This window comes from Aquila chrysaetos, chromosome 10 (assembly GCF_900496995.4).
Source record: "Aquila chrysaetos chrysaetos chromosome 10, bAquChr1.4, whole genome shotgun sequence".
In the NCBI taxonomy this organism is placed as follows: Eukaryota; Metazoa; Chordata; class Aves; order Accipitriformes; family Accipitridae; genus Aquila; species Aquila chrysaetos.
Genome location: NC_044013.1, coordinates 30198307 through 30223884, shown reverse-complemented (window position 1 = coordinate 30223884; position 25578 = coordinate 30198307). Strand labels below are relative to the sequence as shown.

Here is a 25578-nt window from a genome sequence, read left to right as displayed (position 1 = left end):
GATATTGTTACCTCCACACCTAGCGAGAGCTTTCCCTGTGCCTGTCATTCTGATCTGTGAAAAACTATACTACTGTGGACTTTTTTGGAAGGAAAAGGTTGGGGGTTTTTTGTGGCTTGAGTATGTGGGTGGCCCTGCCTATGACGTGGGTCATGCTGTATGAAAATCCATGCACAAACAGGAAGACTGTTTTTTCCAACAGCTTAAATCTAAACAGACAAAGGGTTGGAGAAACAGAGCTTTAGCAGACACACAGCTATAAATTACATTATTGCTTCCTTTCCTGCCTTGCCTCTGATGTATATTCCTCTACCAGAGGGAAGGATATCCAGTCCACCTATGAAATGATACATGAAACACCACTTTCCAATCTGCTTTGGGGTGGGGTGGGGGGGGGGGGGGAGAAAGCCGTTATACTAGCTGTTCAATTGTCTTCTAACTGAAAACAATTGTGTCGCATTTGGATAGCAACAGTAGTAAAAATGGAGACTAAATCATCAGGCAGCAGCTTCACTTGCCTTACTAAACAGAGAACTTGCAATAAAGCAATACAGCATATATCTCTGTGCAGAATTTTCTCTGTCATTACACAACAGCATAGGAAAAGAAATGGCTTCTTCAAACTCCTTGGGACTGAATGTCTCTAATCTTCACTTCCCAGCTGCAGAGCAGTGAATTGGCATTCAAATTCTAAACTAGAGCTGTGATTTCAAGGACCTTGGCTCATCTTATCAGTTATGAGTGAGCTGCTGTCGCTATTACTAACATTCCCAGCGTGACCTGCTCTCTTGCTTCTCATCTTCCAGTGGAATGAATTGCTCTTGCCAGTCAGGAATCCTTCCTACCGTTTGGGGAAGGCCAGCAACGGGAAGCACTACTTATGTGTCAAGCCACTTCAGCTACAGCCAAGCTGGGCCCGAGAATCATGAACTCCCCACGCTTAACGCTCTTCAGAATCACCCTGTTCTACAAATAACCGGCAATAAAACCACCCTACAGAACCAGAGAGCAGTCCGGTAAAGAGGCAGAATATCCCCTCTATCACACAGAAGCGCCTGGCTCTACCTGAAGACCCACAGGTGAGGCAGAAACCCTTCTGCAGAGCAGCCCGTGACCGGAGCCTCGGCTTTCGGGCCCACCGGCGCTGCGAGAGGGGACTGGCTGCACCTCTCCAAGCACTCCGGAAGCAGACCGAGCCTGGGGACACAGGACGGGACCTGCCGCCGTGCCAAGGGGGCGGGCGGGGGAAGTGTGGCGACCGCACCCGTGCCGTCACGGCTGCAGGCGTCCGCGTCCCCGTGCCCTCAGGGCCGGCCCGGGAACACCCCCGGTTGAGCTGCGGGACGGAGGGGAAGCGGAGCATGACTCATATTTTTTTGCCCGCCCCCCGGCTGGCACCGGAGCGTTCCCCGTCGCCGACGCAGCGCGGGGCGGCCGCTGCCAGAGGGAGCGGCGGCGGGGGAGGCCGGCGGCGGGGGAGGCCGGCGAAGCGCGCCCCTCCGCACCCCTTGTCGATGGGGGGGGGGGGGGGGCGCCCCGGCGGCACGTGGCCCACCCGGCGCCAATCGGGAAGGCCGGGACCATAGAGCAGAGCCGGGCACCCGCTAGACATTCCGCCCGCGGAGCCCGTCTCTCTGCTGCCGCCATCTTGTTGGAGGCAGCAGAACGCGGCCGGCCGCAGAGCCGGGCCCAGGCCCGGGCCCGCGCCCTCCTCCCGCTTCCCTGAAGCGCTCCCCACCCCCCGCCGCCCTCCCGCGCGGCCGGCGCCACCGGGCACCGGGACCAGCTTTACCTCTAGTAGGCCCGCAGCGAAGCCTATGCTGGGTACAAGGCCGAGGGGCCGGCCGCCATCTTGGTAAAGAAAAGGGCTGTGCGTGACCTACCAACATACGGGTAGTCCCTCCCCCACGTACCCTTGGCCGGCGGGTTGCTATGGGAATGGGGCGGACGCATGCGCGCCGGTCACGGCGCCGCACCTCCCGGCCCCGCCCCGGGGGCGGGGCCTTCGGGCTGGGGCGGAGGGCCTCGGCTCCTCCCCTCCTCCCCTTCCCCCCCCCCCCCCCCCGACGGTGCGCGCGCGCGGGAGCGGCGGTTGGGGTCGTTGGCTGTGTGAGGCGCCGGGAGGGGAGGTGAGGTGAGGGGCGCTGCTTTCCCTCGGTGGGGCTCGGGGGTCCGTCTGCGCAGCCCCTCTCTGGAGGAGCGGTAAAGGAGAGCCCCCTCCCCGGCTCTCCCCTCTGGGCGCTCCCGCGGGACGCGCTTGGCGGGCCGGGGCTGAGGGAGGAAGGGGCTGAGGGAGGGCGGCGGGACGGCCGGAAGGGGTGCGGGGGAGATGCTGGTGAGGAGGAAGTGGGCCGATGGGGGCTGCGGGGCGGGGCGGCGGCTGTAGAGCCGCCAGTTGCTTGGGAGTGTCGGAGAGGTTAGGTAGCGCCGGGCCTGCCTCCGCCGAGCGTGGGGCCTTGTGGTCGCCTGAACGCCTGAAGTACCCGCCGACGGGAGGGCCTCGGAGCTGCGGTTCCCTCTTTCCAGAGGGGGTGAGGTAGTCACTCCGGAGCACTCTGCGCGCCACGCTTCATGAGACGCTCTCGTAGAAAACTCCAGCCGGGTTGTTGAAACCGGAGGGTAAGAAACATGATCGACTAGCTCCAGAGGAAAATCTGGACTGCTCTGAGACTGCCTGCTCCTGCCTGTGTGGGAGCGCTCAGCTGCTGCCCTGAAGGGAATGCTAAGGGAAAGATCCTTCGTGAAAGATTTCTGTGCTTGTGTTGGTCCATATATTAAAATGTAATGTAACTACAGCCATCTGCATAAATAGCTCTCCTTCATTTCTTGGTAGCTGTGAGAAACTTTCCTCCACTCTTAGCCTGCCTCTGAGAAATAGTTGGGTGACAGACAAGCCTCGTGAATTAAAAGAATGTTCTTCTGTGTTCTGGCGGGATCTAGTTTTGTTTGGCATTGAAAATCTCTCATGGAGAATGGTTAAGCAGGGATCAATGACATCACTCGGCAGGAAACACTCTTGGAAGGAAGAGTTGCTACTGGAGCAGTCTTGCATGGTGATAAAAGTCTCAGAAATAACCCCTTCAATAGTTGAATGCTTTATAGGTCATAGACCAGCTTATTGACTGAAATACAGACATTACAGATACTAGATTTTATTTTTAGCATGAAATTTCACTTGAGAAGCATGTTGCCCAGTTTTTATTCTGTGTGTGTAATCAGGATGTGTAATGATGGTGAGCTAAAAAGTTGCATCTTAATAAACCTAAAGGAGGTTGCACTTTTAGATGTATACATATCCAGCAGCTTTGAGAAGCAAATGCCATAGCTGCTGGAAATCATCAACAGTTTGCAAACAACTTTGCCTTCTGCCTGGCACAAAAAAGGTTGGGCTCTTGTCCATCTGACACTGGGCAGTTTGCTTTGACTTCAAGATGGCTTTTTGATGGGAGGGACAGACTGAAGGGTGTTGTACATTGAAGCAATTCAGTGTCATTTCACATGAAGCTGAACTCACTGACAAAAATCTGCTTGGAAGCCGGGAAGAATCAGATGGTGATAATTTCAAATCCATAGAATGAAAGTGGGAGTGAGCTAGATAGATGAGAGGTGGCTATGGTATGTGGACTTTGTGAGTGGGAACAGATACCTTTTTGGTTAGAGGGCAAGCCAGTGGAGGGACTAGAAAGGGGACTTGGAGCACTGATCACTTGAAGATACAGCATATGCTGACATTTATTGTCATAGTAATTTATATGATCTCTTGAAGTCATGCAAGTTAGTGTGATAGAAGTGTTGGCAGGTCTTTGTCAAGAGACTATTTTGCATAGAGGTGTTAGATGAGGGATTGTTTTTGTGTGTGTGTGTGTGTCTGCTTTGTATTTCAAAGTGATGCAGCTGCATGTGAAAATCTTATCTTGACAACAAAAGTTAAAATGACTGAGTTTGCAAGCATCCAGACAAGAGAGGAAGAGAAAATGTTTTATTTTGAAGCTGTCGACTCTTCACAGAACACTTGAGCATGAAAGGAAATGTTGAGGGGAAAGAGGCTTAAAAAAAAAAAAAATAATACTCGAGTTGGGTTTTTTAGTTTTGAAAAAACTGTTTCCTGTAAATAGTAAGATGTCTTTAAGCAGTGTGTTTGGTTTGGTTAGTTTCCGGAAAGGATGTGAACTTTTCTTTTTTAGGCTTCAAAACGGTTTAGTGTACATCTAGTGCCTTTAGCACCACACATTCATGTTGCTTGAATTTATTGCCCAGTGATGATAATAGGAACAATGGTTGCTGAAAATTTTGCCCCTCGTTAATACCGAAGAGTCAAATACTTGTACTCTGTGAAGCAATTGACACTGTTTCAAATTCTGGACATCCAATCAAGAATGCTTCTTTTTTATATGCAGTGGTGGAAATTATATTGTTTTGTGGGGTTTTTTTGTTTTGTGGTTTTTTTTTTTTTGTATGATTTTCAATAAACTGAAAAACATCATTATTTTTCCAGATTTGTTCCTGACCTTCCATAAAAATGTCCAAGGTAAGAACAACATTTCTATCTTCCAATGTAACAATGTGAAAGAGATATTTTGTTTTTAAATATTAATCTGCAAGGGCAGAATGTGTAACTTGCATCGTGTTTGATGGTGATGCGTATGCTAAATTTTGGGTCATAAGTAAGAGAGAATTCACATTTAGAAGAAATAACATTGAAAGGTTGAGTGATGTAAAACATATTAAAGTAGTTTCCTACAAGTATAAACCTTTGGAGTTAACTAATACTCTTGGAAGGATTTAGTTTTGGTCATGGAGTTGCATACAAGCTCCCTGGTGCATTTTCATTGGAACTTCCATTCTGCTACTGTGTTTTGAACAGGAATCATTTAAGAAAGGATGTTCTTAGATTTAATTTCTTCATTTACTAATAGTGTCAACTGATCTTCCGGTAAAATCCTTCATAAACAATGTGGTAACTTAAAATATTTTTGGCATGCTGGGATTCATCTAATTCTTGGTCCCCTGTGTTTGGTATAATGGGTAAAACATCCATGTTAGCTTATTGGAGTGAAATGGATGATAAAGGGTGCCTAAGTAATGTGTTTGAAGAGGGAAACTAATAGATCTAAAGATTTCACTGCAGTATTTGTAGTAGTGGGCATTTGAAACACTATTGTGTAAATTTCCCCTCCCCACCCCCCCCTCCTTTAGAAGAGATCTCTAAAGAGGACTTCCAGCAGATGGCTATCACTTCACTGGTTCAGGGTTTTCATTTGGATGTGCTAAAAACAGATTAGAAATGATCACCTTATTTAAGTCCATAAACATGGGACACAAGCTTTTTTTATTTCAAATGTGTGTGAAGACACTGTTTAAAAAGTGTGTGATTAGTGAATGCGCTTCATACTTCAATAAATAAATGTTTGGCTTTTTGTTTCTTTTTTACTTCAGGTGATTCTGTCTGGGTGGCTGACTAAATGAATTTTTTTTTTTTTTTTTTTTTTTTTTTTTTCTTGTAGACTGTAGGTGAATGCAGTTGTTCTGTACTTCATTGTGAAACCATTGAATAGTAGGAACACCCGTGTAGTTTTCTCTCTGTATGTCATGTAGCTTCCAACCATTTGAAATAACTGAGGAAGGCAGTTATACAAACAAGTATGTCTTGAGTGTTGCTTATTATTTTCTTATTTTATTTTATTTTTAGCAACAGCCTGCTCAGTTTACCAATCCAGAAACCCCTGGCTATGTTGGATTTGCAAACCTTCCCAATCAGGTTCACCGGAAGTCTGTGAAAAAGGGGTTTGAATTTACTCTTATGGTAGTTGGTAAGGAAACATTTTATAGTCTTTCTCAAAATTAGTACTTGCTCACAGGGAATTTGGAATTAAAATGAATGTTACTTCCACCATTGTAAGGCTTCAGCTTGCCTCAGAAAGCTCTTCTGTGCTGTAGCATTCAACTTTCTTTTATAGTTTATTAATTCATGCAGCAGTTGTTTTCCACACTACATACCATGTTTGAGTACATTGATAAGTTTGTGGGCGGAGAAATTCTGTTGTGCACTCCAGTGGACATTACTTACTTCCTTCTCTCCTGTCTTACAGGATTCAAGCATTCTATTTAAAATATAGTTTTAAACTGGTTTTGCATTTGAATACAATCTTTATTTGCTTGTGTGTCCTGATTAAGAGAATAGTATTAAGGAGACTATTCTATTTAAAATGTTCTTTATGCTTCCATGGTTCAAAAGAATCTGAACACTGGTCTTTACACCCTTTTAAAATACTCTTGTAAGAGAAGAATGAGGATGGGATTAGTTGGTTTTGATGCAAGCTGTTACTTTTTAAATTCATCTTGATTTTCTGTTAGCAATTATAACTTAAAGTTTAATTCTATTCAATATTTCATTGAGAATCTGTGTTGATATCTGGAATGGAAAGAAAAATCTAGTGTGACTGCAGAAATACCTTGGTCCTCTGAGAAGTTGGTGTTATTTTTGCAAATTAAGTAGGCTCCCAAATCAGGCTTGGGTATCTTCTGTATCTCTCCTCGTCATACTGCTTGGGGGCTGTAACTTCTGAGTTTTGGTGTTTGAACTCTGTAATTCTCCCTATTAAAATAGGCTTTTGCAAAAAGTACCTTAATAGAATTAGGTTCTTTATTACCTGGCGTCACAAGAAGTAAATCCCATTTGTGTGTTAGAGTTGTCCAAGAGACTTCACAGTGGCAATGAGCCGGAGAGGTGAGGCAGTATGTGATAGGAGATGTTTAAGTTCTTAATTGTTTTGGATTCCAGTAGTTACAGAAAGAGTCCGTGCTCAAACCTTTCATTAGTTTTGCCAAATGACAGCCCTAGCATTGCTTTTATCCTGTTTCTCTCTTTTGTACTTCAGTGTTGGGCAGACTTGGCCCTTATTTTTGTCTTCCTAGAATTTTACCATAGTTGTTTACTGTATCTTTCATTGGATTTGCTTAGGATAATATCATAATGGATATCTTATAAAATCTAAGGGTAAAGCCGAACTATAAGGAGATGCTTCACATTATGGTATCTACTGTAACTCTTCAGAATTTACTGTTCAGTGATCCTAAAAATCTGAACAGTTCTGAGAAACAAAAGATGTACTTTCTCTGCTGCAGCTAAACTTAATTTCCAGATCTCTTTGAGATTAATTGCAAATAGTACTATATGAAACAGTTCTGGCAGAAAGCTGTGTAAAATTATATAGACCAAACAGTTTTTTCTAGCCTCTTGTAGAAGAGAAAATAGGGAGAAAAATACATGGTGTGAGAGTAACAGAAAGGCAATTAACCCCACCCATGTCTCAGAATAAAATTTAACTTTACAGTCATTGCCTGCCAGTGTTTTAAGGGATAAATGAAAGGTACAGGAAAAGAACTTAGAGAAAAGTAATTTCATTGAAAATTTGGAGTGATATTTTAAGGTACACTAGCAGAGGGAGGCAGTCAATGTAAGATAAAATAAACTGTGGTTTAAACTGTTGATTGTTTCAACAGTTTGGAATGTGAATTCTTTCTCTTGAAATGTGCATGGGGTTTAAGTATGTTCTCTTGTGGGCTATATCACAATGCCTGTATTGAAATATTATTCTTCATTAAGTTGCCATGCTTCTTAATTTCTGAGCAGGAGAATGTTTCTTTAAAAGCTATCTGCACTGACAGAGTCCTAATCAATTATTTTTCTTCTTTGCATTGTTTTTTTCTGCCATTGTTTATTCTGGTTTGTGACAACATGAGCTGGGGTTTATAAAAATTTGGCTGCTTGGCTGTGTTGCTTCCAAAGAAATCCTAACTACTTTCATTTATTAACAATTTCATGTTCATTCTCATCATTAAGCTGTAACTTCATCTAAATAGTTATTTCACTTGACAGTGTGGTGGGTTGACCCTGGCTGGATGCCAGGTGCCCACCAAAGCCGTTCTATCACTCCCCCTTCCTCAGCTGGACAGGGGAGAGAAAATATAACAAAGGTCTCGTGGGTCAAGATAAGGACAGGAGAGATCACTCACCAATTACCGTCACAGGCAAAGCAGACTCGACTTGGGGAAAATTAACTCAATTTATTACCAATCAACCAGTGTAGGGTAAAGAGAAATAAAACCAAATCCCAAAACACCTTCCCTCCACCCCTCCCTTCTTCCTGGGCACAACTTCACTCCCGAATTCTCTACCTACCCCCGCCAAGCGGCGCAGGGGGATGGGGAATGGGGTTTATGGTCAGTTCATCACACATTATCTCTGCCACTTCATCCTCTTCAGGGGTAGGACTCATCACACTCTTCCCCTGCTCCAGCGTTGCGTCCCTCCCACGGGAGACAGTCCTCCACGAACTTCTCCAACGTGCGTCCTTCCCACGGGCTGCAGTTCTTCACGAACTGCTCCAGCATGGGTCCCTTCCATGGCATGCAGTCCTTCAGGAGCACACTGCTCCAGCGTGGGTCCCCCACGGGGTCTCAAGTCCTGCCAGAAAACCTGCTCTGTGGGCTCCTCTCTTCACAGATCCGCAGGTCCTGCCAGGAGCCTGTTCCAGCGCAGGCTTCCCACAGACAGGGTCACAGCCTTCTTTGGGCACCCACCTGCTCCAGCGTGGGGTCCTCCATGGGCTGCAGGTGGATATCTGCTCCACCATGGACCTCCCTGAGCTGCAGGGGGACAACCTGCCTCACCATGGTCTTCACCACGGGCCGCAGGGGAATCTCTGCTCCGGCGCCTGGAGCATCTCCTCCCCCTCCTTCTTCACTGACCCTGGTGTCTGCAGGGTTGTTTCTCTTACATGTTCTCACTCCTCTCTCCGGCTGCTGTTTCTGTGTGCCCCACAACTTTTTTTCCTTCTTAAATATGCTATCACAGAGGCGCTACCACTATTGCTCATTGGCTTGGCCTTGGCCGGCGGCAGGTCTGTCTTGGAGCCAGCTAGTGTTGGCTCTGTTGGACATAGGCGAAGCTTCCGGCAGCTTCTCACAGAAGCCACCCCTGTAAACCCCCTGCTACCAAAACCTTGCCACACAAACCCGATTGAGAGAGTCACTAAACTCTTAACTAAATGTGGCCAGTAGTTAGAATAACTACTCTTTTCATTAATCCTTCATAGCGACTATGAAAACTGATTTGTTATACATGTAATATTTACCCAGACTGAAAGTATGGAATGTGCCACTGGTTAAAATCATACTTTTTTTGGTTTTGCTGAAATGATGCCATGTTACTGTTGAGTTTCTCTGGCTGCATGTCTCTTTCACTGGTGAAGGCTGCACTGATAAAATCTGATCTGAGAGATGCATTCTGTAAGGCATTAAAAACTGTCAGCTCCTAGTCAAATCTTTATTTAAAAAATAATTCCATTTCTTTTTTCTTTTGTTCAGATATTTTTGTCAGACTCCTGTAGTCTGTGTTACTCAGAGGGATCATGCAGCCCGTCATTTTTAACATCCAATTTTTTAATTAATTCTATCAACACCTGAAATAAAACCAAAATTCTAGAAAAAGATTTGTTCTGTGAATTCAAGTACTGAGCACTTTGAGTTGCTGGTCTTTTTTATGCTGTGAACATTTTTTTAACTTTCCTCATGGCTTAGTCAGCAGCCCTAGAACAAAAATATATTTATGGTACACTTTGGTAATCCCCAGTTTCATCAGTGAAAAAAATGGCTCTGTGTCTATGCTCAGTGGCCATGTCATATTCTTCTTCCCTTGGGTTCTTGTTTGCTGTGTTAGTATAAAAAGCAGAAGTAAATCACAGTTTGTGATGGCTGGCTGTGCAGAAGTTCAGTAATGCCTTTTTCATTGTTTAAATTCATGATATAGCCTAGGCAGGATCTAACTTCTCACTGTGTATGATCTTTTACATTCTGGATTGATAGCAGAAAAGCATGCCTTAAAAAATCAGGAGACATGAAATGGGAAATTTTAAGTCTAAATTGATCAGAACTCCACTTGACTAGCAGATTTAATTACAAATCATCAGTGAAAGCTCTGAGAAAGTGTGTTATAAAGCTGAGATGTAAAAATTGCTATTTGACCTTCTTGTGCAAACTTTTCTAATACAAAATTATACACTGTAAATTTTTAAATTAAAAGATTTACATTTAACATGAAGAAATGTATAGTCAGATGGTACTGTCTGGATACAGTTGAAATTATTTATGTAAATATGTTGAATTTATCTTTATATTGAATCACAGGTGAATCTGGTTTGGGAAAATCTACATTAATAAACAGCCTCTTCTTGACAGATCTCTACCCAGAAAGGATAATTCCAGGAGCTGCTGGTAAACACACCTTTGTTCTAGTATCTCTGTTCTTGATATTTTTGGAGTTGAATGCTTTTGTCTTTGGATTTTAGTAACAGCCAATAGTGATTTCTAGCTTTAATAATTGCTAATGTATTTCCTTATACTTGAACTGTTTGATAGAATTGGTTCCCTCTGTATCCAGGATGTATATGGGGTCTTTGTTGTTTAGTCCTTGGGTGTATTCATATTGGCGCCTAGAAAGTTGATCCCTTCTTTTGCTTAAAAAATGTCATTGTGTCACAGTAAGATAAATAATGAACTAAACCAATCAGAAACTTCCTTTAATTTTTAACCTATTGCAATTCTAAACATATGCATTGTTTATGTCTGCTTGGACTTGCAACTTGACTCCTTTGCTTTGGGTTGATATTTAGTGAATGTGAACTTCACCTCCTTTTCTTCAGTCCCTTGTTCCTTTTTTATTCTGTTAACCAAGGCACACAATAATCCAGCAGAAGAGAATGTTGTAAGAAAATAGAGGAAGATGCTGGTTTTTTCCCTCTTTTCTACTTGTTGAATGACTGGCTTTAATAATTTATCATGTTAGCTGATGATTACTTATCACTTTCAACCTTAGGAAGAAAATCCATTATGTATAATTTAGTATTGTTCTCCAAATTCCTGATTACCTACAGTTTTTTCTCAGTCCTTTTTGCCTTAGTTTCTACATTATATTTAAGAACACTATGAAATTTCATATACTCTTCTAACAAAATCTGAAGAACTTAAGTACTGAGCCTTGCTGTTAAGTTATCAGGCCTTAAAAGGTAATTCGTGGAATAATATTTATATGATTGCATCTGCCAATTAATCTTTTGAGCCTATCTCAAAATGACATAGTCTTATGAATTCTATTCTGAAAGATCAAGTTTATTGTCTTTTAGAAAAGATTGAACGCACTGTGCAGATTGAAGCCTCAACAGTTGAAATTGAAGAGAGGGGTGTGAAACTACGTCTGACTGTTGTAGATACACCAGGGTATGGGGATGCTATCAATTGTCGAGACTGGTATGTACACAGGATATATATTGATCTATGTATGAAGACCAACATCCATTTCCTATTTGTTCTGGGGGTAGGGAATAAGTAACTGAAGTGGGGCTATATTAATAATGATACGCAGTTCAAAGTAGGATGGCGCAAGTGGCAACCCTAGCTCTTTTAAACACTTCCATTCCAAATTATACTGTAAGTCATTATCTTCCCTTCTTTTGGTAGGCTATGCAAAGTGCTGAATTTGAGGTGTGATTTTTGGAGAGATGGGCATGTTTTCTAATTTTGAGGAAGCTTAATTTAAGTGTTATGAGTTCATTCAGATACATGTAAAAAGGCATGAAGAACTTCCACACAACTTGAAATAAATTTTGTGACGTGGATATTTTTTAAGTTTGGAAGAGTTATAAGTGAACAGTGACCTTGATGTTTTTATAGTCAGAAAGTAATGGAACCAGTGGGACACAAGAAATTCAACAATACTCTGAGAAAGTAGTTCATCTAGTCTTTAGTGCAAGTAAAAATCCACCTTTAGATCTTGTCATATTGATTTGAACATTCTCAGATTCTGTGCTTCATTTTTAAGTGCACTTTCATCATCTTTGGGTTTGGTTGGGTTATTTTGAGAAATTTACATTATAATAAGTAATTGAGTACTTAAAGTACTAAAAGTACATTATAATAAGTAACTGAAAAATAATCTTGAGATCAATGGCAATCAGTTTTCAATGGTAATCCCTCTTCCCCCATCTCTTAAGCCCCTGAACCTCAAGGCAGGGACTGGGGAATTGAAGCCCCTCCCATCATAAGTGATGATCAGGTTTGAGACCACCTGAGGAACTTGAATATACATAAGTCTATGGGACCTGACAAGATGCATGCCATCTCGTCAGGTTATCTGTGGCAGATGTAGTTGCCAAGCCGCTCTCCATCACGTTTCAAAAGTCACGGCAGTCAGGCAAAGTCCTCACTGACTGGAAAAAGGGAAACATCACGCCCATTTTTAAAAAGGTGTCGTGGCTTAACCCCAGTCAGCAACTAAGCACCCACGCAGCTGCTCACTCACTTACCCCCCCCCCCCCCCCCCCCCCCCAGTGGGATGGGGGAGAAAATCAGGAAAAGAAGTAAAACTCGTGTGTTGAGATAAGGACGGTTTAATAGAACAGAAAAGAAGAAACTTATAATGATAATGATAACACTAATAAAATGACAATAGTAATAATAAAAGAATTAGAATATACAAGTGATGCACAATGCAATTGCTCACTGCCTGCCAATTGACGCCCAGTTAGTCCCCGAGCGGTGATCCCCTGCCCCCACCCCCCCTCAGTTTCTATACTAGATGTGACGTCCCATGGTATGGAATACCCCGTTGGCCAGTTTGGGTCAGCTGTCCTGGCTGTGTCCCCTCCCAACTTCTTATGCCCCTCCAGCCTTCTTGCTGTGTGGGCATGAGAAGCTGAAAAATCCTTGACTGGACACAGAGGTGAGGCTAACTGGTGAGTAGTTCCTAGGGTCCTCCTTTTTACCCTTTTGTCCTGGTTTCAACTGGGATAGAGTTAATTGTCTTCCTAGTAGCTGGTACAGTGCTATGTTTTTGAGCTAGGTATGAGAAGAATGTTGATAACACACTGATGTTTTCAGTTGTTGTTAAGTAATGTTTAGTGTCCCTCAAGGGTCCGTAGTGGGACCAATACTGTTTAATACCTTCATCAATGACATAGTGGAATTGAGCCCACCTTCAGCAAGCTTGCAGACACCAAGCTGAGTGGTGCAGTTGATTCACTAGAGGGAAGGGATGTCATCCAGAGGGATCTTGATAGGCTTGAGGAGTAGGCCCATGCAAACCTCATGAAGTTCAACAAGGCCAAGTGCAAGATCCTGCACGTGGGTTGGGGAAACCCTCAATATCAATACAGACTGGGAATTGAATGGGTTGAGAGCAACCCTGCAGAGAAGAATTTGGGGATACTGGTGGATGAAAAATTGGACATGAGCGGGCAATGTGCTCTTGCATCCCCAAAAGCCATTTGTATCCTGGGAGACATCAAAAGAAGTGTGGCCAGCAGGTGAAGGGACGTGATTCTCCCCCTCTACACTGCACTTGTGAGACCTGCAGCCAGCTCTGGGGCCCCCAGCACAAGACAGACATGGACCTGTTAGAGCGGGTCCAGAGGAGGGCCATGAAAATGATCCAAGGGCTGGAACAGCAATGAAGAAGGGCTGAAAGAGTTGGAGTTGTTCAGCCTAGAGAAGAGAAGGCCCCATGGAGACCTTACTGAGGCCTTTCAATATATAAAAGGGGCTTATAGGAAAGATAGAGAGAGACTTACTACCTGGGCCTGTAGTGACAGGGCAAGGGGCAACGGTTTTAAACTGAAAGAGGGTAGATTTAGGCTGGTCATAAGGAAGGAAGTTTTTTACAATGAAGGTGGTGAGACAGTAGGACAGGTTGCCCAGAGCAGTTCTGGATGCCCCATCACTGGAAGTGTTCAAGGACAGGTTGGATGGAGCTTTGAGCAACCTGACCTACTGAAAGATGTCCCTGCCCATGGCAGGGGGGGGGTTGGACAAGATCTTTAAAGGTCCCTTCCAACCCAAACCATTCTGTGATTTTAAATCAATTTGGAACAAGAAGCTTAGATTATCTTTAGCATGTGTAATTAATACTAGCCAAAAGACTAACCCAAGAGAAATTTGCTGTAGAGCTTAAGATGTGTGTTATATGTATGTATATTTTACCTTAATTTAAAAAAAAATTATGCATAGTAGTTTGTTATTCTGGAATTCACGTAAAATTTTTAAGATTTATGCTCTTCTACTTTCACAGTCTTACAGCACCAGTAAATGAATTTTTGTCCCCTAACAGGTTGGTTCATCAGAAGGATGTCTTGCTGTTTTAATATTACCTTTGAAACATCACTAAAATTATAGAGCATTTGGGAATGAGCATGATTTCTTGAATCCATATTTGTTTTACAGTTTTAAGACCATAATCTCTTACATTGATGAGCAGTTTGAGCGATATCTGCATGATGAGAGTGGTTTGAACAGAAGGCATATCATAGATAACCGGGTTCATTGCTGCTTCTATTTCATTTCACCATTTGGTCATGGGTAGGTGTTTCTCTGTCATTTTATTTTTTAAATTGTTTTGCTTCGGGGAGTTGGTTTGTGCCTGTTGACTTAAATTTTCAGAATCAGATTGCCATTGCTTAAGGAAGTACTAGAACAGCTGGAATTAATTTGGTATGTTCTTTCTCTCTGTAAGGAGAGAAATCTCCTTATTGGTGTGAAAATAAAATGGTAATTTAGATTAAAAATAAATTAAACTTTTTCCATATTTTAATCAGCCTTAAGCCTTTGGGTAATTTAGATTAAAAATTTTCCATATTTTAATTTTAGCCTTAAGCCTCTGGATGTTGAGTTTATGAAGGCCATACACAACAAAGTAAATATTGTACCAGTGATTGCAAAAGCTGATACGCTTTCTCTGAAAGAGCGAGAAAGACTAAAGAAAAGGGTAAGTATTTTTCTAGCTTGCTGAAAAATGTTGTACTTTGCTTATAGCAGCATGGTCACTGAAGAGAGGGGCATTCTCATTTAACCTTCCTCTGTCCTAGCCAAGAAAAATATAATCTCATGTACAGTGTAACATTATTTAATGTGTAGTTTGATATCTTGTAACTTCTTTTATTATGTATGTAACTGAGAAATTGTCCTTAAAATGTTGCCTGTGAAATGGCAGGTTGGCTACATTTACAATTACATGATGAGTGACTTTTGAAACTTTGGAAAAATATTTAAATGTGTTTGCTAATGGTAATTGCTCCCTAACCTGTTTAATGAGTCACAAAGCAGAGATGGTATCTGCATCTACAATGTGCATGTATTTTTTTACCCAGTCAGAATTCTGATCATTGAAAAATAGGATTTTCAGAGATTTTTCTGATTTTGGGGTTGTTTTTCTTCCCCTGTGTCACCCTCTTGTAATACATTCCATTTTTTTTCTTCTATAGGCAAGACCCCTTAACATATTCAGTCTTGCAGGACTTGATGCTATATTTGCTGAGGCGGGGGTGGAGGGCAGGAATGCAACAAACCATCATAAGTTAATAACAACTATGAAATTTAGAAAGAAATGTTAGAATTAACTTGCCAGAAGGCACACTTGATCCAGTCTTAGCTGTTATATTTAAAACTTTATGTTTTTTTCAGTTATTCTGAACATCCTTATAGTTATCTTACCCAACTTGCAATAGAGACGTATACTTTAGTTTGATATATGTATTATGCTAGAATTCTGCAGAACTAAAGATTTTAAAATTTTTTTTATAAAGAGCAAAATTCAGGTTTATGGCAAATGGATTCCAGCTGCAGATGCCATTCTTAGCAGTCATGAAGACAGTTTAAAGTATTTCTTGTGCCTGTAGCTTAGTTAGATTTTTAAACACTCCCGCCCCTACCCCCCAAATAGTAATTCAGAGGCAAGAGCAAGGAGTTTTAGGCTGTTCAAAGCAATTAAGACTTCTGAGTCAATGCTTTATAATTAAAAAAACCCAAATTGCAAGGGTTTTAAAAAAGCACAATTTCTTATGTGTAATCCACAAAGGATGGTATTTATTTGAACACTATTGTTTGTCTGAAAGTCTGTGGCAAGTAGTTGTTGAATATCCTGAAGAAATATGGTGTTTAAAAACAAATACTTGCTCAGTAATTTGGATCAGTGAGATAGGCCCAAATTTTTCAAGAGACTGTGTATAACTGATTAAGTAATTTTACCTTAAGATCTAAAAGTACTGACTTTACATGTATATTATCTCTATTTCTTATATGATAAATCTCAGATTCTGGATGAAATAGAAGAGCATAGCATCAAGATTTATCACCTGCCTGATGCTGAATCAGATGAGGATGAAGATTTTAAAGAGCAGACCAGACTCCTGAAGGTATGACTGGCTTCATAGGTTACATATGTGGATAATATACTGTATCTTTTTGGACTGCTTAGGTGGCTTTAGAACAAGATACATACAGTGAGTTACCTGCGATGAGACCTTGAGTGAGTCACTGTGTCTCTGTGCCTAGGCTTCCCTATCTGGAAGACGGTGGTAACAATTACTTTTTCTTTTTTTTTTACCTTTACACCTTCAAATTAAAAGCATTAGAACTTATTACCATAATACGCAGTGCTGAGCAGAACAGGAGTTGTTCTTGGAGTTGTTTATTCTGGTTCATTATTAGTAATTTTTGCATTTTTGGCTTTCAGGCCAGCATTCCATTTTGTGTAGTGGGATCCAATCAACTTATTGAAGCCAAAGGTAAAAAAGTTAGAGGTCGACTCTACCCATGGGGTGTAGTTGAAGTGGAGAATCCGGAACATAATGACTTCCTGAAGCTGAGGACTATGTTAATGTAAGTTAGAAAATTCCACTTAAAAGGTAGCTTAAAAAACAATTGGCAGGAAGATACTCAAACACTGTATTGGGGGTTTGGAGTGGTTGTGGAATCCTTGGAGACATTCAGAATTTGTCTGGAGAAGGCAATGAGCAGCCTCGACCTACCTGGCCTAGGCCTAGGCTGGGACTGGACCACATAGGCTCCATAGGTTCTTTCCAATCTGAATTACTCAGTGATTCTGTGAAAATAATCTTTTGTCGAACACAGTGTTGTATTCAGATCCCCAGGAACATAAAACAGGTTTCTTCACACCTTGTGCTTATTTAAATATAACTATATGTAGATACATGTCTGCAAAGGAGTAGACTTAAAAAGTCCACCAGGCTTTGCTACTCTGTTTCCCCTGCCCAGCACTGCTTCATCAAATACCTCACCCAGGAGGACAGCTTATGTCAGGGCTGCCTCAGGGTCTGAGGTGGTCTCTGTATGTGTCTTTTATTGCACCAATTTACATTAAATTAGCTTTAAAATTAGCACGTTAAATGGGTGTACGTGCTGAACACATCCAATACAGTGCTGAATGTGAGAGTTGATTAAGCAAGCTGATGCGACACAAGTATGTTTTCTCTTAATTATTTTTCTTCCTCCAGCACCCATATGCAAGATCTTCAGGAGGTGACCCAGGATCTGCACTATGAGAACTTCCGCTCTGAGAGGCTCAAACGAGGTGGCAGGTTGTCATCTTATGGTTACACGCTGTTTCTTTCTCTTCTGATTTTTTTGTCTCTCACTGTCTCTCCTACCATTTCATTGCTAGGATTTGGTAGATCATAGACAGCTCTGTAGCTCCAGTCAGCACCAAGTTCAGTCAACCAGCTTACACTGAGTGTAAGGAAAAGTATTACTTAAATCTGAAGAGACAGTTGTGGCATTAAAAGGATATAGTTAGATATCTGCTTTGTTTTAAGGCTTGAACACAGTTGGATTGGAATCTTGGAGGTAAGTAAGTAGGGCAGATGTCTATGATAAATGTTATCTTAAAAAATCTGCAAGTTAGGTCAGTGCTGATATGTTAAAAAAAGGGGTTTTTTTTAGAATTAACTACTGGAATATTTGGACTGCATCTTTAAAAAGAGAAACTCAAGTCCTTCTGCACTGCTTTATTAAACGTGGTATACATAAATAATTTTCTTTGCATAGCAGTCACAGGATAATGTCTTTCAACCCTATTTTGAGCTGTGGTGGGTAGGGCACAGCTTTCCTGGTAAGAGAGACAGGCAGAACACCCCATTTTTAACTAAAATAGCAGGGTTTGTGAAGTTGGGTTTGTGAGTTCTTGTTGAAAACTGGGTGTTTCCTGGTTTAGGTTTTTCAATTGCTTCTCTTACTTCAACCACTAGAGGGTTTCATAATTGCACATTTCAGTGGGTTTGATACATTTTGCAAAGCTTTTTCCATCATGCTGTTGACATAGGGTTTGTCAGGTGCCTAGTCAGTTTTCAGGAAAAGGAGTTTGTCTCTGCCTGTAGCATTGGCCTACAAGTCCAGTTTACCCTTCAGGCAAGATGACACGCTCTTCTCCCCTGACTTCTAAATCCTGTCTTCTGAAGTTCAAGCTAAAAAAAAAATAATATTTTTACCAAGTTCTGGTGCCTGTTATCCAACAGGTATGTACAAAGGTCTTAGAAGTAATGTAACCTAGGGTCATCCAGAGTTAAAATAATGTTTAGCAATCTTTAGAGGATTTAAACTTGCCTCTGCTAAGGACCTGTGACAGTAAGTTGCTGTTAAGTTGGGGTATCTTTCTTTGTGAAACTAAAATATGTTTGTGTATCTTGTCTAGTTAAGTGGCCCATATGTCTTTGTTTTCACATTTCTGAAGTGGTGCTAGAATGTAGTTAAGTTTACTATAAGTGAGGGTAGTTTGTGCGTGAATTTATTTCAACCTTGCACCTATCCCAGAGGCAATGGCAATTAGTGCTTGTTGACTGTATTCACTAATGTTCTCAGAGGCTTTTGGGCACAGAGGATTTTTTGACAATCTATTTCTCTGTTAACCTTTCTCTATTAACCTTTCAACAAGCATCAGTTTGTTTACTTTGCACTTTTGATGGGACTTGTGTGATTAGATCTGTTAGCAGATCTTCCCCATTGCAACATGGTATAGGAGAAACCTATTACAAAGTGGTAGGTAATCTTGAAAATGTAGTACATAAAAAATATTCTTATGTTTGGTTTCTCAGTGTAAAACTGGAATGTCCCAATTAAGCAAGAGTTTGCTGAGATACTGGTTGAGACCATTTGCTTAATTTTGACAGAAGTAATCAATGCGTGTGCTATACTTTAACGCGTTATACAAAAGAAATCTCGTGGACTTGCAAAAAAAAAAAAAAAAGTGACTCTACTGGAAAAATAATCAAACCTCAAAGTCTTAAGAGGAGCAGAGGATAAAGAGTTCCTCCAACTGGAAGGATTCCAGATATGTACAGTGGTTGTGTTCTATGGTTTTGATTATGAGCCTTTCAGATGTTTGGGAGCAAACATCGTTCATGAAGTTAGAGATGGGCTAGAACTGCATCAAAGGAAGGTTCTGCTGGGAGGTAGCCAGGTTTCCAGATACAGAATTTCTTAGAGCACTGGTTATTTTACATGTTGCTTCCATATTTTTGTTAACATCTTGTCCAGCATTACCTTGAACTTATAATTTGATTTAGTTGTATTGATTTATTGCACCAATGAAAGAGAAGAATTGAGTATATGTTTGCAGTATTTTTGAATTTGCTACAGCTGTGTGGTACTCAAATTGCAATCAGTTAAGATACTGTAATGCTCAGGTAAACTGTTATACTTGAATACTGTTCAGAAACAGTTTGTATTGATGCCTACAGGCAGAGACCTGTTGCGTTTTAAAGTCATAGCTAGAATGGTTTTTGAAGTTTGTACTTGTTCTCAGCATAACTTTATGAAGGAGTAAGGGATAAATTGGCATCTTAAAAATAATTTAAAAACATGAATTGCAGCTATATGGGGAACGTGTTTCAATGAATTTTGTTTGTATTCTGAAACTCTGACACATCAGATGTGTTCTAAGAGCCTTGATTTTGTCAACAAAGCATTCTCTGGAAGTTCAAAATCTGGAATGTATGCACATTAATGAACAATATCTATCTTGTTTTAGGAAAATAGAAGATGAAGAAGTAAATAAAGACCAGATTCTGCTTGAAAAAGAAGCTGAAGTAAGATGACAGAACTCTACTCTTGTGATGGGGGAATTTTTATTCTTGTATCACTATTTCAGGTCAAATTATTTATATGATCTTGGTAATTTGTAAATGAAAACACAGAATTTGCTAATACAAAGTTATTCAAGGTGCAGTAACAGAACTGAATGTGAAGAGGTGTAGAGGAGTCTTGGAATACTGATTTATTGGAACAAGTGGAATCTGGTAAAATGCCTGATTCCGTTGTACTAATCAGCGATGGCTGTAATGCATGTTGTGTGGGGAGGGAGAGCCATCCTCACGTGAGTAAAGGTTCTAAAGTTAGCAACTGCAGATTGGGAAAAAGTCAGTTCAGCTCTGCAGCAAAAGAGAAAACAGTGGTAGGAATTGTCAGGAATAAAGAACGAAACAGAAATTCTCATTCTGCCGCTATGATAAATCCATAATGCATAGCTCTAACACTGTTTGCATTGTCCCCCTAACCCAAGAATGATATGGCCAAGACTAGAAAAAGTACAGTTAATAGCAAAAAGTGGGCAGAAAGGCTGAAGTGGAGATCTGAAGCAGGTCCTGTACAAGGGGAGTTGAGGTTAATGCTCTTGTTGGGAAGTAGATGACAGATGGGAAGGATATAGTAAGGGGCTTTACATAGTCATAGATGATGGGTGAGGATGAATGGGAATCTACAACAAACAGGTCACACTTAATGAGATTAATAGGTGGCTGATTTAAAATAAACAAGATACTTCTAAGATAGTCTGTAAATTGTGGAACTCATTAGCATGGAATTTTGTGCATAGCAAGAATGCAGATGAGCTCAAAAATGCTGAGAGACTGGGGAGTTTTACTTTCTCCATGAATGTGCTCACTAAACACAAAGGTAGAATTTTTTGGTCTAGCAAGTTCAGAATTGACAGATTCCTAGAGTTTGAGAGCGTATGTCAGGAAATACTGGGTGTGTGCACCTGGCTGTTAGGCTCTTCCATGCATTTGCTAATAGCCAGTGTTAGAGAGAAGGCTGAGTTAGATGGACTTTTTGGTCAGCCCTAGCACAAGCAGACACTCAGTCTTCTACCAGTGGTCTTAGTGGCTACCCAAGTCCCAAAAGATAACTAGACTAAAAGTGAAAAGGGTCGTTGTTTCAAGGAATATGAAAAAAGAATAGTGTAAACATTTCACAGTTTTAACTTTTCATTGTTAAACTTAACACTTTAGTTTGAGTTTAAAGTGTAGGTGCACAAAGGCAAAGACACCCAAAAATATTTCAGTAGTGAGGTTGAATTCCCACGTGTCAGAGTTGGGTACAATAAAAGAATTTAAGTATCGTACATGCAACATGGCTGAATTAATCTTAGTAGTGAGTTATGTGATTACCCTGTGTTTAAATGTTGCAGTGCTTTAAAATTGAGCTTCAACCATTTTTAATAATGCTTAGGTCTCCTTGGATGATTTGCCTGTAATACTTGCATCCACCTAGTCATCACTAGCAAGGGAGTTGGGAAGTAATCCTGCCAATTTTTTTTTGTGACAGATACAGGTGTAGTTTGGATGTAAACAAGCTGTTTTTCTTCTGGTGATAAGCTTTAGTAACTGTAAGTGTTTGTTCAGCACCATCATTTTTATGCATTTAACTTTACAGGAAGCAGAGACTTCCATTTAGAGATGCTTAAAAATCTCATCCCAAATTACAGTAATAAAGCCTGCTTATTTCAGTCACTAAATTTCCAACCTCTTAAGGGATGAAGAAGAGCAGTGGAAGATGCCATAACCTGAGGTTGTTACCTGTCGGATAAAGATAATGCAGATATGTGTACCCTCTTTAATATAAATAATTAATAGTGTGGTGGCAGCAAAGAATCCTATTCTGAGGTGAGATTAGGCTACAGGATTCTTCTGTGCTACTCTTCCAGCTTCGTCGCATGCAGGAGATGATTGCGAGAATGCAGGCACAGATGCAGATGCAGATGCAAAGTGGAGAAGGAGATAGTAGTGCAGTTCATGGACACCATGTATAAAGTCTTTGGTAAGATGTTCAGATGCCACTTAAAGGGTTTTTCTTTTAACTACTCGTAATCATGGTTGGTATTAAGAAGTTTTGGAAAAATGTTTGCAAGGTGGGTTTGCATAGGTTTCAGTCTTAATTTTAATTTTTAAGGTTTAACTGTTGTTTGTGGAGTGAAATGGCTTGGAGCCAAACTAAATATTAGAATGGTTTTGTGTGTGTGTGAGAGTGTGTGTGTGTGTGTGTGTATATATATATATACAAACACTCAAATTTTCCAGAAAGTCAATAAAATATATGCTGGCAAGAATCATGGAAAGAGTCTTTGAAATTGTGTAAAGAGGTGATTCTCAAACTCATGATGAAGTCATTGTTTCATTGTGACTTTTTAAATGTGTGCAGTTCTTTTGGGTTTCTAACTGTAAGAAGATAGCTGATCTTAAATTGTATTTTTCTGTCTTGTTTTTAGATTACTTTATACCCTGACTTAAAAGAGAACTTCTGGAGTTGAATTACGGTGGTGTTATACCAGAAAGGAAGCCTTTTGCTGAACATGTGACTTGGAGTTTGCTTTAGAGTTTAACGTGGAAATGCATTGTGGTAACTCTTGTGATAGGTATTTCATAACATGTAGTCAGTGGGTATTTTATATATTATACACATTTGACTTTGTTTTTGTTTAGTAATTCTTATATTGAGCTTATTTAGCTTATTTTCAATTTCCCATTGTATTAGGGATACAAAATAGACATTAAAACTTTTCTAGCCTGATATGGCGTTAGATAATAATTGCTTTTTTTTTTTTTAATATGGCTTATTAGCTCCCTGCCTTTAACTTTGTATCACATTTAGAAGTAAACAGCTGTCAGTGATATCTTGTTCAGTGGCATGTGATAGTCGCCTCACTAAGGATCCCCACAAGGTTAATTTTATACTTTTTGCAGTGTTTACAGGTGTGTGTCTGTGAGACCATCAGCCCTTTTTCTGTCTTTGCTCAGTGCGGATGATTTCCTTGGCCTCTGCAAGTATCAAACTAAAATTCAAGCATGCCTTGTGTCTTAACAAAAGAAACAAGAGGAAATGCCTCTTTAAGGTGCACGCTGTATTTTAGATGACAGGCATTATTTCCTTCAGATTTAACCTTGAGGGATGTATATTCTTTATTGTTTGCCTAAAATCTCTTATACTATTGCAGATAATTTTTAAGAGTTTCTTGTAGGTCAGCCCAAATCAGTCCTGCTATTTTCTGGCATTACTGTAGCCAAATAAACTTGAATAATGCTGATCTTGTTAAATGAGGTAAACCCCAAAGAGTAGTTTTCTATGCATGGGTGTTTCCTATATCCAAATGTGTAAGAAGTTCTATAATTCCTAATGAGTATTTTCATACTATTGTTAGGGCATTGCAAACTGTTAATTGTAGTATAAAATATATACTAGCACACTTCTCTTTCTATAAAGTGATCTGTGCCTGACAGGATCAATGCAAACTGTATTTTAAGGTCTTGCTCCAAGATGGAGTTAGCAGTATTACTTTGGAAGTGACTCTGGTAAGTTACAGTTGTTGGGGTTTTTTTAGGCCAAGGTCACTTTCCTTAACACTGATAGTAAAGGAGACTGGTTTTTAGCTTGGCTGGACTTCTACTACATATCATGCCTGGTATTGTATTTGCAGTATGTAATAACAGCTATAGTATACAGCTACATAGGTGGTAGCTGATAGGGTAAGCAGTAACACACTGCGGTTGGTTTTTCTACCACTTCTGATAAAGCCAACAATCAGATTTCCTAATCTGATCTGTTACAAAACATTGTTATCTGAACAGCTAATAAATAGGTAGAATTGCAACTTCTTTCTCTTCTTTGAGCTCAGGTGCAGCTGTGACTTTTATAATTTTTTTAATGTTTCTTTGAAAAAATTGATGGGATTTCTACAGCTAATGTATAATTGCAGTGGTACTTAAGTGGCTAGATTAAATGTAAACCTGCTAGGCAACTGAAATTTTTAGCTGCCTGAAACTACTGTTTATGAATTGGTTTATATTTGAATCTTTTGAAAAATGTGAAGTAAAATCCTGCATCGTAGCCTTTGCTAGGGAGCTCCAGTTTTCTTCTCAAAAGTAATTACTGTCAAAGTTTTGCACAACTAATTTGACCTTCCCTAACCTTGAGAAAAGTGAAAATGAGAACCTTTTTGTATGTTGAGATGCACAGAAGTGTTAAGTCTCATTTTGTCAAATATTTACATATGAAACTTAGATGGAAAAACATGCACTTCTAAGTTCTTCTCTTGCTTTTTCGAAAGAATGTGTAGAAACAAAGTAATGTGGCAGTATTGTCAGAAAACACTCCACAACAACTTATTTATTTCTTTTGATATATTTTTGTGAATCAGTTGTCATAAATTTACCAAAAAAACTTACTGTAAACTTAAGTCATCAAATACTTTGTGAAGTCCCATGCTGTTCTTCAGTTGCCACAAATCTGTTTTTTTTCTGATAACACAGTATTTGTCCACTTCTAAGCTATTTGTCTGGTATCTCTCTGTTAAATGTTTTAAACACAGCATGCTTCAGACACTGTCTGCTTTGCCAAGGGGAGCAACTCTGGGACATGCATGTTTTCACCTATAAGCTTGGTAGGGTATGGTAAGCTGCAATAGTACTATGAACCCATACTTGAAGAAAAACTGTGAAATCTAAAATGTATGCAAAGGGCGACTGGTTGTACATGTAACTCTCTCTGGGTATGTTGGTTTGATAGTTTTTTCCTGTATTTTCTAACATGGGAACAAAAGCAGATTGTCCATGCATTTAGTGCTGTTTGGTCACTACCTGTGGAATTATTTTAAGCAATGTCTTATTCTTTGAAATATCTTGTATCTATTAAAATATTTGGTCAGGATAAAGTATTCTGTTTGATTCTTAGGCAAATAATTTTTGATCTACAAATTCTAGCAGGAGAAATATTTTCATATTTGTTTTGTTTTGTTTTTTAATAGGAAAAAGCAAGTTTACGGCACTTGCCATTTTAACTGAAATACTTAAGACAGCTAATTGCTTCTTCTTCCCAAGTCTTTGGGGCAATCATTCGTAGCGTGCCTGATGTCTCTGAAGGTCTATTTCCCCTTCACTTTTCTTGTGATAGTCTTGTAATTAATGGTTTCATGGTAAGACATGAAAAGTGAGACTACCTTTCTCAGATTGTTTCAGACAGACTCAGCTAGTGGTAGAAGAAAGACTTGGGTAGAAGAAAGACGGAGACAAAAGGTAGATGTTGTTTGGTGGCTTGCTGAACTGGCCACAATTCTTTTTCTGTTACAGCATTGTAACGGTTTTTATTTTAGGAGTCAAAATACTTTGGAATTTGCAGAGCTTTATAGTTGGTAGCAAAAATTACTTGCTCTTGGTACAAAAATCTGTTATATTCTGTTTTATGTACTGCCATTAGCCAAATCTATAATAAAAAAATGCTAAAATACACTTTTTTGTTGTGGTTCATTATTATAATCAACCCTGGCAATATGAATTTGTTGTGATATGTTTTGAATAGACAGGAGGAATGCAGATGTGGTTGAAAGAGAACACATGGATGAACCTGCATAAAATATGGTCATAGAGTATTGTATGCTCCAAGTGTATTGGTACAGTACATTTCCCTATG

General features: G+C 40.3%; 2 protein-coding genes across 8 annotated transcripts in view; one reads left to right on the top strand and one right to left on the bottom strand.

The window, feature by feature from the left end:
* Positions 1–1953, bottom strand: part of LOC115346765 (high density lipoprotein binding protein) — a 42279-nt gene extending 40326 nt beyond the window's left edge. The window contains exon 1 of the mRNA XM_030027142.1: positions 1793–1953. The gene's annotated coding sequence lies outside the window, so the exon portion shown is untranslated. The remainder of the gene's footprint in view (positions 1–1792) is intronic.
* A 71-nt stretch (positions 1954–2024) lies between these two features.
* Positions 2025–25397, top strand: SEPTIN2 (septin 2). 7 transcript variants are annotated; one of them, XM_030028378.2, is made up of 13 exons: positions 2025–2121; positions 4493–4528; positions 5690–5810; positions 10189–10275; positions 11184–11307; positions 14275–14409; positions 14698–14815; positions 16140–16241; positions 16562–16707; positions 17343–17426; positions 19871–19928; positions 21824–21936; positions 22385–25397. In XM_030028378.2, the coding sequence occupies exons 2-12, from the start codon at positions 4520–4522 to the stop codon at positions 21926–21928; spliced, it is 1089 nt and encodes a 362-aa protein (XP_029884238.1). In that variant the 5' UTR covers positions 2025–2121; positions 4493–4519; the 3' UTR covers positions 21929–21936; positions 22385–25397. The 7 variants fall into 7 exon arrangements, with proteins under 7 accessions (XP_029884238.1, XP_029884234.1, XP_029884236.1 ...); XM_030028374.2 differs by having other exon boundaries at positions 2034–2129; positions 4496–4528; XM_030028376.2 differs by having other exon boundaries at positions 2035–2124; positions 4496–4528.
* Positions 25398–25578: the final 181 nt, after the last annotated feature.